We start from the raw sequence: 18886 nt of genomic DNA, 5'->3' as shown, positions 1-18886 counted from the left end.
ATGACCTGCCCTAGCACCGAACACCTGCCCTAGCACTGCCACATCCCCAGGGCAGCTCTTTCCTTTACTGATTAGAACTTGGTTCTTTTCTCCAGCCCACCATCAGCTGCCAGCTGCCCTCACACTGCGCATGTGGCAGCAACCCTGCAGGGGGAGGGGGCAGAACCTCACAGTCCTGGGGCTGTTGTCACCGGTTGCTGCCGCCCTCTGTGCTCACCCTTCATCAGCCTGTGGCCTTCCAGCCGCTTCCCCAAGCCACCACCCCGTGGGCCATCTGGAAGACTCCAGACCCAGCACCGCACACAACACCAGGGCTTGGGATTGAGTCCGTTTATTGAGATTTGAGGCGCAGAAGGGCGCTGGCGAGCAGGGGTAGCCCCGCCTTAGTTGTCGGCCAGGATCTGGCGCACCCAGGGCATGAGCTCGGTGACGCGGGCGTACACGCCGGGCGTGGAGGTGGAGCACACGCCGCTGCCCCAGGACACGATGCCCACCAGGGTCCAGGCGCCGTCCTTCTGGCAGACCAGGGGGCCGCCGGAGTCACCCTGCGGGAGGAGAGGGAGCTGGGTGCGGGAAGCAGACGGCCGGCGGGGCTGGGGGGCCCGGGGCCCCCGCTGCAGCCAGTCCTCCCGACGCGGGCAGGAGCACCGGGCGCGGCGCGGAGAAACGCCCGCGGCGGGTCCCCCCCACCCGGAGCCCGCGGGGGCGGCGCGGGGGGACGCACCATGCAGGAGGAGACGCCGCTGGCGCCGGCGCACACCATCACGTCGGTGATCTTGTTGCCCCAGAACTTCTTGCACTCGTCGTTGGACAGCAGGGGCAGGGAGGCCTGCTGCAGCTTGTCGGGGGTGTTGTCATCTGCGGGGACAGCGCGGGGTGAGGCCGCGTCCCCCGGCCCGCGGGGCCCGTCCGCCCCCTCGCCCGCGCCCGGCCGCACTCACTGTTGTGCTTGGTCAGGCCCCAGCCCGAGGTGGCGCACACGGAGCCGGCGGGGAAGCTGTCGGCCTCGCTGGGCAGGCACACGGCGGACACGGTCTCGGAGAAGCGGGCGGGGGTGGCCAGCTTCAGCAGGGTGATGTCGTTGTTGACGGTGAATATGTTGAACTTGGGGTTCTTGAAGACCTGGGGGCGGGGCACGCGGCGTGGTGAGCGCTGGGCAGGACCAGGACGCGGGGTGCTGCGGCACGACCCGCGCTCTGCTACCGGCCTCGTGCTGGCCCCAGCAGAGGGTCCCGAGGAGGGCGTGGGAGGGGGCCCAGCCTGGGCCTTTGCGAGATTTCGGGGTCACCAACCTGGGCGATCTTCAGCACCTGGATGTCCTCGGCATCGGAGCCCTGGTCAAACTCGCCAGCCACGACCAGGTGGGAGGTTCTGTAGAAAACGGGAAAAGTGGGGCTCAGGCACCGAGGGAGGAGCGGGCCGCGGGCGGGGGGCACAGAGGAGGGGAGTTCAGGGTCTCGGGGCGGGGCCTCGAAGGGGGCGTGGTCAGAAGGGAGGGGCTGCGCCGAACCGGGGGCGGTGGGCGTGGTCGTGCCTGCTGGGCGGGGCCTTAGAGGGGCGTGGCTAAAAGGTGGGCGGCACAGAAGAGTCGTCCAGGGCGTGGTCGCGACGGATAGGCGGGACTGGAAGGGGCGTGGTCAGAAGGGAGGGGCTGCGCTGAACGGGGGGGGTTCAAGGGCGTGGTCCAGGACGCGGGGCGGGGCGTCAAGGGGCGTGGCTACGGACAGAACTGCACCAAGTAGGGGGGTTGGAGGCGTGGTCGGCCCTGATGGGGAGGTGCTTAGGGCGGGGCTTCTTGACAGCAGTTTCCACGCAGCTCAGGACTGCCCTAAGCATCTACAAGCAACTATGGTACCCACAAAATATGTGGTCCCACTGAACATGTTTGCCACTCAAAGCCTCTTTTGCAGACCACAACACCCAAAAGGAGAGGGAGAACACAAGGGATTGCCCTGCCACAGAGGCAGGGTGGGATGGGAGGGATGGGGGTGGGAGGGATATTATCCATGGTGGTGGAAAATGGGCACTGGTGGAGGGATGGGTATTTGATCATTGTATAATCTAAACCCAAGCACAAAAAATTGTAAATCTACAACTGTACCTCATGGTGTTTAAAAAAAAATTTTTTTTCGGAATTTCAAAATCACGTGGCCCTACTGCAGCCACGCGACATCATGTTATTCATAACCAGAAATAGAACACAAATTGTCTACTGTTGCCTTTTCAGCAGATCTGAGTTTTGGGGTAAAATCTCAAATAATAATAGTGGGTTTGGTGTCAAAATATTGAATGTGATAAAAGTAGAGAGAGAGTAATATGGAAATCATCTGCCCCACAGGTAGGGGGAGGGTGTGGGATGGGGGTATACTGGGGTTTTTGGTAGTGGAGAATGGGTACTGGTGAAGGTATGGGTGTTTCTTTGTATGACCGAGACTTAGACCCGAAAGCTTTGTAACTGCTCTCACGGTGATTCAATAAATAAATAAAAAAAAAAAGAATAGGCAATGTAAAAAAAATGGGGTCCCAGACAGTGTCCCAAGAATATGCCCACGCCCAATCCCTTCCTAGCAACCCTGGGTGCCGTGCAGGACTGAGTTCTCTAAGTGTTCCTAGTAAGGGAACAGGTACAATGTTGATAGAGGATTAACCCACCACGGAAGGGCCCCTTAACCCCAGGCTATTTCCGGGGATTCCAATCTCACCTCACACCACAGTGGGCAGCGGTCACCACCCAGTTCTCACTGATGAGGGAACCACCGCAGAAGTGGAAGCCGGTTTTGTCCTGTGGGAGGAACGGAGGGAGGGTCAGCGCTGGGGTCTCCAGCGACACCCCCACCAGCAGCCACCCCCCCAGCATGGCCTAAATCCAAAATCCTTGAGCACAGACCCCCCTTACCTGCAGGGACACCTGCCAGGGCCAGGAGCCGGGGATGGCATCCTCACCATTGACGATCCTGGACAGACCGCTCAGGACGGGGTGGATGGCGGGGACTCCACAGCCTGGGGGACACGGGGTGGTGAAGGGCTGCTTGGGCCTCTGTACCCAGCTGCTGCCTCCGTCCCCACCCCCCAGGCTGCTCTGTGTCCCCTATCACCTTCCTCCAGAACAGCTCAACCCACAACCCTAGTGGAGGGTCCCCCCACACAGCTGTGTCCCTGTCCCCCTTCCTGGCCTGAGCTGCTCCTCCCTTTTCAGGCCCCTCCGAAAATACAATATTTGCATATTTTTACACTCAGTAAAAGAAAAAAGAAATTCCCCAAAAGCCAGTCCCTGGAACCAGGAGATAAAGGGCCCAGTGCTCGCCGTAAACACGCCCACCTGGCTTCTAGCCCTGCAGCCCTGGACTCCCCAGCAGCACTGGACAGCTCTGGATGCCTCTGAACATTGCGGAGTGCAACTCCAGAGTTCCAAGAACCATCAGGCTGGCCCCCTGGGCTGGAGAGAGCGTGGGGGGGGGGGGGGGTTGAGGCACATGTGGAAGGTGGAGCTCTGTCCCTGACACCCCAGAGGGCTTCCTAGGCCCCACCAGGTGAGACACAAAAAAGAAAACTAAGATAAAAACAACCCATGCACTTCCCAGAGACCTTGGGGAGTTCACACACAATCCTGTGCTCACAGGCCTCTGCTGTCCTCAGGGTCCTCCCTGTCCCCCAGCTCGAGCGGTGAGAGCTCACAGAGCCCCAGAGGACCGTCCCCTCATGCCCACCCAGCCTGTCAGCGCAGAGGCTCAGGGTGGGGAAGGGGCTTAGTGCTCCGGCTGGCACGGCCCAGCGTCCCAGACAGCGCTCAGGCCCTCGTGGTCACTACGCCGCCACTCACCGAAGGCAGAGCCCAGGAGGGCGAAGCAGGACACGAGCCACAGGAAGGCCATGGTGCTGCAGCAGGCGATGTGAACTGCCGGCCGCGGGCCCCTTTTATGCCCCGAAGCCCAGGCCACGCCCAGGGACCTTGGGTGAGAAGGCCAGCTGGGCACACCAGCGCTTGGGAAAAGGGCAGCTGTAGGTTGCGTCAGTCCACATTCTCGGGCCCAGGGCCGAGGCCGGCCAGGTCGCAGGTGGGCAGGGGGCCCGGAGGAAAGATGCCCCCGAGCACCCCCAGGCCCCTGGCCCTAGAGCCAGGGTAGCTGCAGCTTGCGTCAGTCCACGTTCTCGGGCTCAGGGGTGAGGCCGGCCAGGTCGCAGGTGGGCAGGGGGCCCTGAGGAAAGACGCCCCCAAGCAACCCCAGGCCCCCAACCCTAGAGCCCCTGCGGTTCCCCCATGGTCCGTTTTCACTGAAAAGTAGCCAGGCGCTGGGGTTGGTCAGTCAGGCCCACACCCAGCCAAAGACCAGCTCCCGCCTCTCTGTTTTCTGGAAAAGTCTCCCCTCACCCAGAACTGGAAGATACCAGGTGGGCACCCAGAGGGACCCAGGGAGAGTCAAAGCCTAGGAGTCAACCCAGGGGGGCTCCAAGCATTGGGACTGTCCCAGACCCCCGGGCGCCCTGTGTGTGACAGTCACATTGTCAGGATTAGGTGCAGCTTGAGACCCAGGTGCTCACCAAAGGGGACGCGGTGCCACCGACCCCAGAGGAGCAGAGGTGCAGCACGGCTGGGGTTGGCTGCACCCAGGGGGTCCGCATTTGCGACCAGGACCCCCCAACCCACAACAGGCCGTGGCCTTGAATGCACACCCCACCCGGGTGCTGGGACAGGTAGACAGACAGAAACTCTCTGAGCAACAAGGAACAGGGGGGCTTGGAGAAATCTCTAGGACTAGACACGGGACTTGCGCACAGGCACCCCGAGGTGACCCTCAGCACCACAGGGTCCCCAGTAAAAGCCAACCCCTAAAGGCTAGTTTGTCAAAAAGGTGCAGTGGGCCTGGCCAGGAGTTTGGGGACCAGCCCACAGGGAGCAGTGCCCCAAGTTCAGGCTGGGGGAGGGTCAGCACAGGACACACGTGGACAAGCCCCCACGGCACAGGCCTGCACACTGGCCCTTGTCAGCTGGCTCCTGGGGTAGAACGGCCTCGTCTGGGACTCGTTGGCTCGGCTGTGGCGCATCTTCCTCGGGACATCAGTGTCCCACCGCGGCCAGCCTGAGCTAATCAAGACCCGCAGGGGAGTTAGAGAGGTTATAGGTCATGGTCCCTGTCCTCCCGTTGTTCATCGATTTGCTCGAGTGGGCCCAGTAACGTCTCCATCATGAGAATTGTTGTTACTGTGTTTGGCATATCAAATACATCACAGGTAGCTTGCCAGGCTCTGCCGTGCGGGTGAGATACTCTCGGTAGCTTGCCGGGCTCTCCGAGATGAACGGAGGAATCGAACTCAGGTCGGCCATGTTGGCCGCTTGTAAGGCAAACGCCCTACCCCTGTGCTATCACTCCAGAGAGGGGAAAAGGGGAAAAGGGGCTCTATCGGTACTAGCTGCTGCCTGATTCTGAAGCTTCTGGGACTTCCCGGCTGGGTGGACCTGAAGTGTCAAGAGGTTTAAGGAACTGGAACTCTGTGAATCTGCCCAGCCCCCCACAGCCCCCAGTGGTTCTGAACTGGAGCTGCAGGAGGCTGAAGAGAGCCCCTGACCACACCCTGGCCTGCATCTGGCCATTTGAGAGGCCACAGGGTGGGACTCTACGGCTAGAGGAAGTCTAAGACTAGGACCCCAACCTGCAGGAACAGCCCCCACCACACAACCAGGACCACCAAGGCAGCTGGAACAGCCCCAAAGGCAGCCGCAACCGCTGTTGTCTGTAGCCACTGGTAGGACCCGGATGTGTTTGTGCCACGTGGGTGGGAGACCGCGGGGAGCGGTAACTCTTGTCTGTAGCTTTTTGTTCCGTTGTTTCTGTGGACACTGTGCGAGCCCCACCGACAGCGGCAATAGAGGATCCCGGGTTAGGAGATGCCCTCTCTCCCCTAAAGGAGAGCGCTGGGCTCTGGGGTGTGTCGCTGAGCCCTGCTTTGTGACTCTGAGTCCTGGTGTGTCCCTGACTCCTGCTGTGTGACCATGAGCACAGGTTGAGGCCTGGTATGTGTTCAAGGGTGTGACCCAGCGCCTCCGTGTGTGACCCTGGATGTGATCCTGAGTATTTGTTGGGTTCTGTACCACCTGGGAACTTGGGGAGCATATGTTGGCGACAGGCTGTGACTGTACCCCTCTGACCCACCCTGCAGGTGTCCCCAGCTCCTGCAGGGCCCCAAGCAAAGTGGTTTTCCAGTCCAGAGCCCAGTCAGCAGAGCAGAGGGAGCCGCAGGTGCCCTCAAGGTCAGGAGCGGCCACAACACATGCCCCAGGTGAAGGGCTTGGACTGGAGGAACAGCCGAACAGCCAGCGGCAGTGAGAAATATTGATTTATCGATTTTTCCTTTTTGTGTGTGTGTGGGAGATAGAGAGCTTGAACCACACTTGGCGGTGCTCAGGGCAGACTCAGGGCAGAGCAAGGGACCATGTGTGATGCCAGGGATGGAACCTGTGTGGACTGTGTGGAGGTTGGACTGTCACTCTGGCCCTGGTTTTGCTTTGAGCAAGGAAGTCAAGGGGTCAGTTCCCCATAGCTGTGACAACTTGGAGTCTGGCCTCTCCTCATGACTCCAAAAAACTGTTTCTGATGCACTAAGCATCACGTCATGTCTCTTGGTTGGGAGTGGTCACAGCTGGTGGTGCTCAGGGCTCCCTCCTGGCTCTGTGTTCAGGGATCACTCCCGGCAGGACTTGGGGGACCCTAATGACGCTCAAGCCCATCACCCAACCGGCTGGCCTCTCCCTCCGTCTCCATCTTACATCATACCTTGTAGTAGCAGCGAGATTCCCACAAAGGGCTGAGGCTCAGCCCTGCTGCCCTGGCTTGGGGGTTCCCTGAAGCCAGCCAAGAGAACCCCACGGACTAGCTCTGGTGTCAGCATGGAAATCATCAGCCCATGAGAAGCCCCTGGCCCTCCTGGTTAGCCTGGGCTGGGGACTTGATTTGGGGGCCTGGGACGGGGCTGCAGGAGGAGCAGCAGCCCCATGGGCCACAGGAGCTGGGGTGAGGGGGATGTACCCCCACATGATCACCTCTTGCTGTGCGAGGATATGGAGCTGCATTGGGTCACAAGGCCATGGGCTTGGTGGGGCGCAGCACCCCTGACGGTCTGAGAACCGGGGCCAGCGTCTCTGGGGAAGGACATCAGCATGGCCTGGAGCAGGGGAGCAGGGGAGCTGGCCAGGGTGCAGGGAACTGCTGCCAAGTCTACCTGCTGCTTCTAGTGGCCAAGATCTCCATGCTGCCCTGCCTCCTCCCTCTGACCCGAACCTGTGCATCTCCACATCAAGCACAACTGGTGTTGGTGTGTGTGGATGCTGGGAGAACTGTTGGCTGGTCCAGTCTTTTTAGGAAAACTCTATGGACATTCCTCAGAAACTAGGAATTGAGCTTCCATAGGACCTGGTCGTTCCACTCCTTGGAACATTCCCAGGGGCCCAAAATCACAATGCAGGGAAGACCTCTGCTCTCCTATGTTCCTTGCAGCATCACCCACAATAGCCAAACTCTGGAGACAACCCAAGCTCCCAAGAACAGATGACGGGGCAGAGAGGCTATGGTACATATATGCAGTGGAATACTACTGAGCCGTAGGAAAAGATGAAGTCAGGCAAGGCTGGATCTGGAGAGCGTGGTGCTGAGTGAGTGAGAGAGGGAGGGACAGACCAGTCTCCCTCTGGAGCCAGTTTCCCTCTCAGCCCACTTTAGACGAACTCTCAGTGGCCACACGCTTCCAGAAGAAAAACCCAGGTACGTGGGATCTGGGACTAAGATTCCAGGCCACATGGTGACAAGGGAGACAGGCCAGCCCTCCCTATTTCCCCTCCCTCTTGGGGTTCTCGGTGTCACACCCAGGAACTGCCTCCAGGTGCCATCTCTACATTAACAGCCTTGATTCAGAGACTAACATATGAATCTCAAATTGGATTATCTCCCTACCAAGATGTCTAAGGACCCCAATCATTTACAATTTTTGGATTCCAGAAGTGTGGAGCCGTTTCATGACAACATGACACTCCTAAAATACATAATAAGCAATAGAAAATAAACTGTCTAGCATCTGCCCTGTAGGCAGGCTTGAATGGTGGTGGGAAAATTCAAAATAATGGTGGTGGGAAGGCGTCATAGTGGTGGATTGGTGTTGAACTATTGAATGTAATCAGTTAATGTGAACAGCCTTATGGAAATAAATATTTTAAAACAAAATCTCCCTGAAATGAGAAATGGAGTAGGGGACTAACTTGTGCCCAGAAGCAGTAGAAACAATTGAAAAGGGTGGGAAAACTGGTCCTCACCAGGAACCTTGCCACTGAGGTGGAAGAGGGGTCAGTCAGATTAGGGACATTAGGGACACTATAACAATGTTGGAGGGAAGTGGTCACTCTGGTCAAGATCTGGGTGCATGAGGAGGTGGTGGAAGGGGCCTGCATCGAGGCAGCTGGGGAGCAGGAGGGAAACTGGGAACCTGGTGGCAGGCAGTGGACACTGGTGACAGGATTGGTGTTGTTGTAACACTGGACACCTGAAACCCATAATTACTTTTGTAATTTTGTAATTCACCATAATATAAGTTTGAGAAAAGAGTCTGAAATAAGGGGACTGGAGTGATAGCACAGCAGGTAGGGCATTTGCCTTGCAAGCGGGTGACCCGGGTTCGGTTCCCAGCATGGTCCCCTGAGCATAGCCAGGGATAATTCCTAAGCACAGAGCCAGGATTAACCCCTGAGTATCACTGGATGTGACCCAAAAAGAAAAAAAAAGGAATCGGAAATACACAAGAAGAAAAAGGCCGTACCTTTCACTACACATAAAGTCTATTTGTTCATCGAACTGGAGGGTGTTGGGGATCCTAAGCAGGAGCTCCCAGGGGCTATTCCTGCAAGTGCTCAGATGTGACCCTGATATACCTGGGGCACCCAGCGAGTTGCTGGTTCAGCTGGGCTGCGCCACTGAGAGGCAAGACCGGACCCATGGACTGTTTCTTCGGCCCCTGGATGCTGATTTCTGAGGAACATTGTGGGACCACACCTGGGCACTCTTTGGGGAGGCCAGAGCCTGATCTCCTGTCTCCATCGAAATGCCACACGCCCTCCCCCCCGGCCCCAACAATGCACTGCTTTGGGTGGTGCTTGAGGTCACACCAGCAGTGCCAGCGGTGGGTATGACTCCTAACTCTGCTGGGGTCACTCAAGAGTGACTGAGCCCACAGACAGCCTTGAGCTGTCCCTGCAACTTTCACTGGAAAGGAATGGAGGGGGGGGCGTCAGGGAGACAGTTCAGCAAGTAGAGTGCGGGACTTGCATGGGGTCAGCACAAATTTAACCTGGCACCATATACGGCCCCTGAGCCCACTCCAAATGGGCCTGAGAGCAGAGCCAGGAGCGACGACAATAGCAACAACAAAAGGAGATTTGGGGGTGCCAGGAGAGTCAGGGTGGTGGGTAGGTGTTGCAGTGGACTGGATGCTTGCCTGACCTGTGGCTGCACAGGTTTGATCCCCAGCACCCTTGAGTGACCCCAAGCACAGATCCCCCTGTGCCACCAGGAATACCCCCGGAGAACAGCCAAATGTGGTAAGGGAGAAAGAGAAGGGAAAATCGGGATCCAGCATCTGGCTCTCACACAAACCCTCAAAAAAGGGACAGAGACAAAGATGGGACAGAAAGGGGCGGGCAGAGAGGACAAGGTCGAACTGTGCCTGAACACCCTCTAGCCGCAAGGAACCGGTCAGGGCTCTGACGGGACCATCCAGAGGGGCAGAGGGGCACCAGCTCTACATGTTTGCCAGCTCAGCTGTGTATGGAGTGGCCCGAAGACAAAGCCCACACTAGAGATGAACCCTGACATCCAGAGGGTTCGTCGGCCAAGTCCATCTGGCGCTGACCCCTTCCAAGGGCCCAGAGAAGGGACGAGATGCGCAGCTTCAGCAGGAATGACCCGTCCACCCTGGGGGGCAGAGCTGAGCTGTCCAGAGAAGGCTGCCCAGGGTTGCCCAACACCGCCCCTGGTGGGCGGCTGGGAAACTGCAGCCCCGCCATCGGGGTAACAGACACTCAGGAGCCAGCGCTTGGGTGAAGAGGCTTTTATTGGAGGTATTGGAGGTTCGGGGACCGGGCACGGGGAATCCCCGCCTTAGTTGGCGGCCAGGATCTCCTGAACCCAGGGCATGAGCTCGGTGACGCGGGCGTACACGCCGGGCGTGGAGGTGGAGCAGAAGCCGCTGCCCCAGGACACGATGCCCACCAGGGTCCAGGCGCCGTCCTTCTGGCAGACCAGGGGGCCGCCGGAGTCACCCTGCGGGAGGAGAGGGAGCAGTGAGCACCCCTGGGCCCGGAGCCTCGGCCCGGAGGCGCGGGGAGCACGGGCCAGGGGCCCGCACTGCCCAGCTGGGCCCTGAAGCAGGACACGCCCTGGACGCCCGCGGGAGCGGCGCGGGGGGACGCACCATGCAGGAGGAGACGCCGCTGGCGCCGGCGCACACCATCACGTCGGTGATCTTGTTGCCCCAGAACTTCTTGCACTCGTCGTTGGACAGCAGGGGCAGGGAGGCCTGCTGCAGCCTGTCGGGGGTCTTGTTGGCTGCGGGACAGAGAGCGGTCAGGGCTTCTCAGGCGACCCAGGGCGTGGAGGAGGGCTCTGGGCCCGCTGGCCATCCTTGGGGACCGCGGAGAAGGGAGTGGCCGGAGGCCCTGCCCCACCCCGGGAGACCCCAGCTGCCCGCCCTCCAGCCAAGTTAGTACAGGGGCCAGGGCCACCACGCGGCCGCGGTGGCCGCTGTGGGGACCCAGTGTCTCCTGGCCCTGGGCCAGGGGGTGGTCGCGGACAGCTCTGGGAGCGCGCGGTGGGTTTTGCCTTCCCTCGGTTCCATCGAGAGGTGGGGATGGGGCCCAAGCCTAGCCCCCTCCCACCCGGGGAGCCTCCAGGGCCTGAGCCCGGCCCCACAGCGGCCTGACCACTCACCGTTGTACTTGGTCTTGCCCCAGCCGGTGGTGGCGCAGATGGAGCCAGCGGGGAAGTCATCATCGGCGCTGGGCAGGCACACGGAGGACACGGTCTCGGAGAAGCGGGCGGGGGTGGCCAGCTTCAGCAGGGTGATGTCGTTGCTGACGGTGAACATGTTGAACTTGGAGTTCTTGAAGACCTGCGAGGCGGAGAAGGACGCGGAGGTGAGAGCGGGCACAGCGGGACGCGGCTGTGTGGATGCCCGGCCGGCCCCCGAGTGAGTGGCGGGATGCCCGCCCCCAGCAGCCCCGCTTACCTGGGCGATCTCCAGGACCTGGACGTCCTCGGCATTGGAACCCTGGTCGAACTCGCCAGCGACCACAACGTGTGAGGTTCTGTAGAAAATGGGGAAAGATTCAGGACCGCAGGAGGAGCAGACCCATGCTGGGAGCAAGGAGGAAGGGAGTTCGGGGGCGTGGTCGGTCCGCGGGGCGGGGCCCTCGAGGGGCGTGGCTTTGGGTTGGGCGTGGTCGCACAGGGGCGGTAGTTCGGGGCGTGGTCGTGGCCTCGGAGGCGGGGTCTCGAGGGACGTGACCTTGGAGGCGTGGCCGCATTGAAAACGGCGATAGGGGCGGGGCTTAGGGGCCGGGCTTTTGTTTCCCTACAGCTATTTCCTTACAGCTCAGGACTGGCCCAAGCATCTAACAGCACCTGTGGTGCGGACAGAGATGGGGGCGCAGCCAGTGTCCCCGAAATGTGCCCACACCCAATTGAGTTCTCTGGGTGTTCCAAGGAAGGAAACAGGTACGATGTTGATATTGGCTCAACCCACCACCGAAGGGCCCCCGAACCCCAGGTCTTTCCCGTTCTCACTTCACACCACAGTGGGCAGCGGTCACCACCCAGTTCTCGCTGATGAGGGAACCACCGCAGAAGTGGAAGCCGGTTTTGTCCTGTGGGAGGGAGGGAAGGAGGGTCAGCGCTGGGGTCTCCAGCGACACCCCCACCAGCAGCCACACCCCCCCTGGTCTAAATCCAAAATCTTTGGGCGCAGACCCCCCTTACCTGCAGGGACACCTGCCAGGGCCAGGAGCCGGGGATGGCATCCTCACCATTGACGATCCTGGACAGACCGCTCAGGACGGGGTTGATGGCGGGGACTCCGCAGCCTGGGGGACAAAGGGTGGTGAAGGGCCTGTGTGCACAGCTGGTGCCTCTGTCCCCCCCCCAGGTCTCTCTGTGTCCTTCACCCACTTCCACAACAGAATAACCCACAACCCTAGTGGAGGGTCCCCCACACAGCTGTGTCCCTGTTCCCCTTCCTGGCCTGAGCTGCTCTTCCTTGTTTTTGCCCCTCTGGAAATACAAATATTTGTACATTTTTAAACTCATTAAACCAAAACCAAAATTCCCCAAGGAAAGACACAGTCTCCGGAACGAGGAGATTTAAGGGTTCAGTGCTCACCCTGCAAGCACCAACCTGACTTCTAGCCATGCAGCCCTGGACTTTTTGGCACCCCTGGACAGCTCGGACGCCTCTGAACACTGCGGGGAGTAACTCCGGAGTCCCAAGAGCTGTCAGGCTGGCCCTGCAGACTCAGGCCTCTATTCAGCTGCTGGGCCGGTTGGTTAGAGTGGCCAGGCATGAGCCCAGTGCCTCGGGCACCCCTTGTGAGGAACTCCGAGTGACCATGGGCTGGAGAGAGCTCGGGGGCCGAGGCATATGTGGAAGGCAGGGCTCTGTCCGAGACACCCCAGAGGGCTTCCTAGGCCCCACCAGGTGAGACACAAAAAAGAAAACTAAGATAAAAGCAACCCATGCACCTCCCAGAGAGACCTTGGGAGTCCACACACAGACCCTGTGCTCACAGGCCTCTGCTGTCCTCAGGGCCATCCCTGTCCCCCAGCTCGGGCGGTGAGAACTCACAGAGCCCCAGAGGACCGTCCCCTCTTGCCCACCCAGCCTGTCAGCGCAGAGGCTCAGGGTGGGGAAGGGGCTTAATGTTCTCGCTGGCACGGACCAGCGTCCCAGACCGCTGCGGCCGCCACTCACCGAAGGCAGAGCCCAGGAGGGCGAAGCAGGACACGAGCCACAGGAAGGCCATGGTGCTACAGCAGGCGATGTGGGCTGCCGGCCACGGGCCCCTCTTATGCCCTGAACCCCAGGCCATGCCCAGGGACCTTGGGCGAGAAGGCCAGCTGGGCACACCAGCGCCTGGGAAAAGGGCAGCTGCAGGCTTGCGTCAGTCCACGTTCTGGGGCTCAGGGGTGAGGCCGGCCAGGTCGCAGGTGGGCAGGGGGCCCTGAGGAAAGACGCCCCCGAGCATCCCCAGGCCCCCAGCCCTAGAGCCCCTGCGGTTCCCCCATGGTCCGTTTTCACTGAAAAGCAGCCAGGCGCTGGGGTTGGTCAGTCAGGCCCACACCCAGCCAAAGACCAGCTCCCGCCTCTCTGTTTTCTGGGAAAGTCTCCCCTCACCCAGAACTGGAGGATACCAGGTGGGCGCCCAGAGAGGCCCAGGGAGAGTCAAAGCCTAGGAGTCAACCCAGGGGGGCTCCAAGCATTGGGACTGTCCCAGATCCCCAGGCGCCCTGTGTGTGACAGTCACATTGTCAGGATTAGGTGCAGCTTGAGACCCAGGTGCTCACAAAAGGGGACATGGTGCCACTGACCCCAGAGGAGCAGAGGTGCAGCACGGCTGGGGTTGGCTGCAGACAGGAGGTCCGCATTTGCGGCCAGGACCTCCCAACCCACAACAGGCCGTGGCCTTGAATGCACACCCCACCTGGGTGCTGGGACAGGTAGACAGACAGACAGAAACTCTCTGAGCAACAAGGAACAGGGGGGCTTGGAGAAATCTCCAGGACTAGACACGGGACTTGCGCACAGGCACCCCGAGGTGACCCTCAGCACCACAGGGTCCCCAAGTAAAAGCCAACCCATAAAGGCTAGTTTGTCAAAAAGGTGCAGTGGGCCTGGCCAGGAGTTTGGGGACCAGCCCACAGGGAGCAGTGCCCCAAGTTCAGGCTGGGGGAGGGTCAGCACAGGACACACGTGGACAAGCCATCATGGCACAGGCCTGCACGCTGGCCTCAGAAAGTGGCTGCTGGGGTAGAACAGCCCCGTCTGGTTCTCGTCAGCTCGGCTGAGGCACATCTTGCCCGGGACATCAGTGTCCCACCGCGGCCAGCCTGAGCTAACCAGGACCCATGGGGGAGCTCGAGGGGGTATATCTAGGGCAAAGGGGCTCTGTCTATATTAGCTGCTGCCTGATTCTGAAGCTTCTGGGACTTCCCCGGCTGGGTGGGCCCAAGTGTCAGGAGGCTTAGGGCACTGGAACTTTGTGAATCCGCCCAGCCCCCCACAGCCCCCAGTGGTTCTGAACTGGAGCTGCAGGAGGCTGAAGAGAGCCCCTGACCACACCCTGCCCTGCATCTGGCCATTTGAGAGGCCACAGAGTGGGACTCTAAGGCTAGAGGAAGTCTAAGACTAGGACCCCAACCTGCAGGAACAGCCCCCACCACACAACTAGGACCCCCAAGGTAGCCAGAACCGCCATACTCTGCAGCCCCTGGCAGGACCCGATGTGTTTGTGCCACATGAGTGGGAGACCACAGGGAGTGATGACTCGTGTGCCTGTAGCTTTTCATTCTGTTGTCATTGTGGACACTGTGCCAGCCCCACTGACAGCGGCAATAGAGGATCCCGGGTTAGGAGACGCCTCCTCTCCCCCAAAGGTCAGCGCTGGGCCCTGTGGTGTGTCGCTGAGTGCTTTGTGACTCTGAGTCCTGGTGTATACCTGACTCCTTCTGTGTGACCTGAGCACATTACTGAGCCCTGGTATGTGTTCAAGGGTGTGACCCAGGGCGTCGTGTGTGACCTTGGACTCTGGGTGTGATCCTGAGAACTTGTTGGGTCCTGTACCACCCTGGGAACTTGGGGAGCATATGTTGGCGACAGGCTGTGACTGTACCCCTCTGACCCACCCTGCAGGTGCCTCCCAGCTCCTGCAGGGCCCCACGCAAAGGGGTTTCCCAGTCCAGAGCCCAGTCAGCAAAGCAGAGGGAGCCGCAGGTGCCCTCAAGGTCAGGAGCGGCCACAACACATGCCCCAGGTGAAGGGCTTGGACTAGAGGAACAGCCGAACAGCCAGCGGCAGTGAGAAATATTGATTTATCGATTTTTCCTTTTTGTGTGTGTGTGGGAGATGGAGGGCTTGAACCACACTTGGCGGTGCTCAGGGCTGACTCAGGGCAGAGCAAGGGACCATGTGTGATGCCAGGGATGGAACCTGTGTGGACTGTGTGGAGGCTGGACTGTCACTCTGGCCCTGGTTTTGCTTTGAGTGAGGAAGTCAAGGGGTCAGTTCCCCATAGCTGTGACAACTTGGAGTCTGACCTGTCCTCATGACTCCAAAAAACTCTTTCTGATGCACTAAGCATCATGTCATGTCTCTTTGTTGGGAGTGGCCACAGCTGGTGGTGATCAGGCTCCCTCCTGGCTCTGTGTTCAGGGATCACTCCCGGCAGGACTTGGGGGACCCTAATGACGCTCAAGCCCATCACCCAACTGGCTGGCCTCCCCCTCCGGCCCTATCTCACATCATACCTTGTAGCTGCAGCAGGTTTCCCACAAAGGGCTGAGGCTCAGCCCTGCTGCTCAGGCTTGGGATCCCCTGAAGACAGCCAAGAGCACCCCGCGGGCTAGTTCTGGTGTCAGCGTGGAAATCATGAGCCCATGAGGAGCCCCTGGCCCTCCTGGTTACCCCGGGCTGGGCACTGGGAGTCAGGGGCCTGGGAGGGGGCTGTAGGAGGAGCAGCAGCCCCATGGGCCACGGGAACTGGGGTGAGGGGGATGCACCCCCACATGAGACCTCGTGCCATGCGAGGATGTGGAGCTGCATAGGGTCACAAGGCCATGGGCTGGGTGGGGTGCAGAACCCCTGAAGGACTGTGAGCTGATGCCAGCATCTCACGGGAAAGACACCAGCATGGCCTGGAGCAGAGGAGCTGGCCAGGGTGCAGGGAACTGCTGCCAAGTTTACCTGCTGCCTCCCGTGACCGAGATCTCCATGCTGCCCTGCCTCCTCCCTCTGACCCGAACCTGTGCGTCTCCACATCAAGCACAACTGGTGTTGGTGTGTGTGGATGCTGGGAGAACTGTTGGCTGGTCCAGTCTTTTTAGGAAAACTCTATGAACATTCCTCAGAAAACTAGGAATTGAGCTTCCATAGGACCTGGTCGTTCCACTCCTTGGAACATTCCCAGGGGCCCAAAATCACGATGCAGGGAAGACCTCTGCTCTCCTGTGTTCCTTGCAGCATCACCCACAATAGTCAAACTCTGGAGACAACCCAAGCTCCCAAGAACATGACGGGGCAGAGAGGCTATGGTACATATATGCAGTGGAATACTACTGAGCCGTAGGAAAAGATGAAGTCAGGCAAGGCTGGATCTGGAGAGTGTGGTGCTGAGTGAGTGAGAGAGGGAGGGACAGACCAGTCTCCCTCTGGAGCCAGTTTCCCTCTCAGCCCACTTTAGACGAACTCTCAGTGGCCACACGCTTCCAGAAGAAAAACCCAGGTACGTGGGATCTGGGACTAAGATTCCAGGCCACATGGTGACAAGGGAGACAGGCCAGCCCTCCCTATTTCCCCTCCCTCTTGGGTTCTGGGTGTCACACCCAGGAACTGCCTCCAGGCGCCATCCCTACATTAACAGCCTTGATTCAGAGACTAACATATGAATCTCAAATTGGATTATCTCCCTACCAAGATGTCTAAGGATCCCAATCATTTACAATTTTTGGATTCCAGAAGTGTGGAGCCGTTTCATGACAACATGACACTCCTAAAATACATAATAAGCAATAGAAAATAAACTGTCTAGCATCTGCCCTGTAGGCAGGCTTGAATGGTGGTGGGAAAATTCAAAATAATGGTGGTGGGAAGGCGTCATAGTGGTGGATTGGTGTTGAACTATTGAATGTAATCAGTTAATGTGAACAGCCTTATGGAAATAAATATTTTAAAACAAAATCTCCCTGAAATGAGAAATGGAGTAGGGGACTAACTTGTGCCCAGAAGCAGTAGAAACAATTGAAAAGGGTGGGAAAACTGGTCCTCACTAGGAACCTTGCCACTGAGGTGGAAGAGGGGTCAGTCAGATTAGGGACATTAGGGACCATTATAAGAATGGTGAAGGGAAGTGGTCACTCCGGACAAGATCTGGGCGCAGAGAGGAGGTGGTGGAAGGGGCCTGCATAGAGGCAGCTGGGGAGCAGGAGGGAAACTGGGAACCTGGTGACAGGCAGTGGACACTGGTGACAGGATTGATGTTGTTGAAACGCTGGACACCTGAAACTCACAAATAGCTTTGTAATTTTGTAATTCACCATAATATAAGTTTGAGAAAAGAGTCTGAAATACGGGGACTGGAGTGATAGCACAGCGGGTAGGGCGTTTGCCTTGCATGCGGCCTACCCGGTTTCGATTCCCAGCATGGTCCCCTGAACACCGCCAGGGGTAATTCCTGAGCACAGAGCCAGGATTAACCCCTGAGCATCGCCGGATGTGACCCAAAAAGAAAAAAAAAAAGAATCTGAAATACACAAGAAAAAAATGCCGTGCCTTTCACTACACATAAAGTCTATTTGTTCATCGAACTGGGGAGTTTTGGGGGTCCTAGGCAAGAGCTCCTAGGGGCTATTCCTGCAAGTGCTCAGAGATGACCCTGATATACCTGGGGCACCCAGCGCGGTGCTGGCTCAGGCGGGCTGCGCCACACAGAGGCAAGACCCGACCATGTACCATCTCTTCAACACCCCTGGACACTGATTTCTGGGAGCATTGTGGGGCAACCTGCGAGCTCTGGGGTGAGGCCAGAGGCTGGCTCCTCTCCTGTCTCCATTGAAACGCCACTCGCCCTCCCTCACAGTGCCACCACAAGGTACTGCTATGGGGGGTGCTTGGGGTCACACCCAGCAGTGCAAGCGGTGGATGTGACTCCTGGCTCTGCAGTGGTCACTCAAGGGTGACCAAGCCCACACAGAACCTTGAGCTATTGCAGCATCTTTCACTGGAAAGGAATGGGGGGGGGGGTCAAGGAGACAGTTCAGCAGGCAGAACGCGGGACTTGCATGGGCCAGCACAAGTTGAACCCGGCACCGCATATGGCTCCTGAGCCGACTGCAAATGGGCCTGAGAGCAGAGCCAGGAGCAACGACAACAGCAACAACAAAAGGAGGTTTGGGGGTGCCGGGAGAGTCAGGGCAGTGGGTAGGTGGGGTACAGTGGGCCGGGTGCTTGTCTGACATGTGGCTGCACAGGTATGATCCCCAGCACCCTTGAGTGACCCCAAGCACCGATCCCCCTGTGCCACAGGAATACCCCTGGAGAACAGCCAAATGTGGTAAGGGAGAAAGAGAAAGAAAAAGATGAGTCCCGAGTCTGAACCAGCATTTAGCTCTCGCACAAACCCTCATAAAAGGGACAGCGACAAAGACGGAACAGACAGTGGCGGGCAAGAGATACAGTGGTCCAACTGTGCCTGAACATCCTCTAGGATGGAACCGGTCGCAAGGAACCGGTCACAAGGAACCGGTCACGGCCTGAGGGGAACCAGTGGGCAAAAGGGCCACCCGCTCTACATGTTTGCCAGCTCAGCTGTGTATGGAGTAGCCCAAAAGCAAAGCCCAGACTAGAGATGAACCTTGCCATCCAGAGGGTTCGTGGGCCAAGTCCATCTGGCGTTGACCCATCCCAAAGATCCAAGACGGCCGAGAAGCGCAGCTTCAGCAGGAATGACCCATCCACCAGGGAAGCAGAGCTGAGCTGTCCAGAGAACGCTGCCCAAGGTTGCGGCCCGAGAGCGCCATCCCCGCCCCTGGAGGGAGGTAGGGGAACGGCAGCCCCGCCCACCCTAACCGGGGGTAACAGACACTCA

General features: G+C 59.0%; 2 protein-coding genes across 2 annotated transcripts; both read right to left on the bottom strand.

Annotated features, from left to right (window-relative positions):
- Positions 1–316: 316 nt before the first annotated feature.
- On the bottom strand, positions 317–3887 carry LOC130044109 (chymotrypsinogen 2). The gene is made up of 7 exons (XM_056136701.1): positions 3821–3887; positions 2897–3000; positions 2703–2782; positions 1293–1371; positions 942–1122; positions 725–858; positions 317–545 (listed from the first exon to the last, which is right to left on the bottom strand). The coding sequence occupies exons 1-7, from the start codon at positions 3870–3872 to the stop codon at positions 384–386; spliced, it is 792 nt and encodes a 263-aa protein (XP_055992676.1). The 5' UTR covers positions 3873–3887; the 3' UTR covers positions 317–383.
- A 6241-nt stretch (positions 3888–10128) lies between these two features.
- On the bottom strand, positions 10129–13051 carry LOC130044112 (chymotrypsinogen B-like). The gene is made up of 7 exons (XM_056136705.1): positions 13000–13051; positions 12012–12115; positions 11820–11899; positions 11263–11341; positions 10965–11145; positions 10450–10583; positions 10129–10298 (listed from the first exon to the last, which is right to left on the bottom strand). The coding sequence occupies exons 1-7, from the start codon at positions 13049–13051 to the stop codon at positions 10137–10139; spliced, it is 792 nt and encodes a 263-aa protein (XP_055992680.1). The 3' UTR covers positions 10129–10136.
- Positions 13052–18886: the final 5835 nt, after the last annotated feature.

This window comes from Sorex fumeus, unplaced genomic scaffold (assembly GCF_029834395.1).
Source record: "Sorex fumeus unplaced genomic scaffold, SorFum_2.1 ptg000122l, whole genome shotgun sequence".
NCBI lineage: Eukaryota > Metazoa > Chordata > Mammalia > Eulipotyphla > Soricidae > Sorex > Sorex fumeus.
The sequence above is the reverse complement of the archived record's forward strand: the minus strand, read 5'-3'. Positions and strand labels throughout refer to the sequence as shown.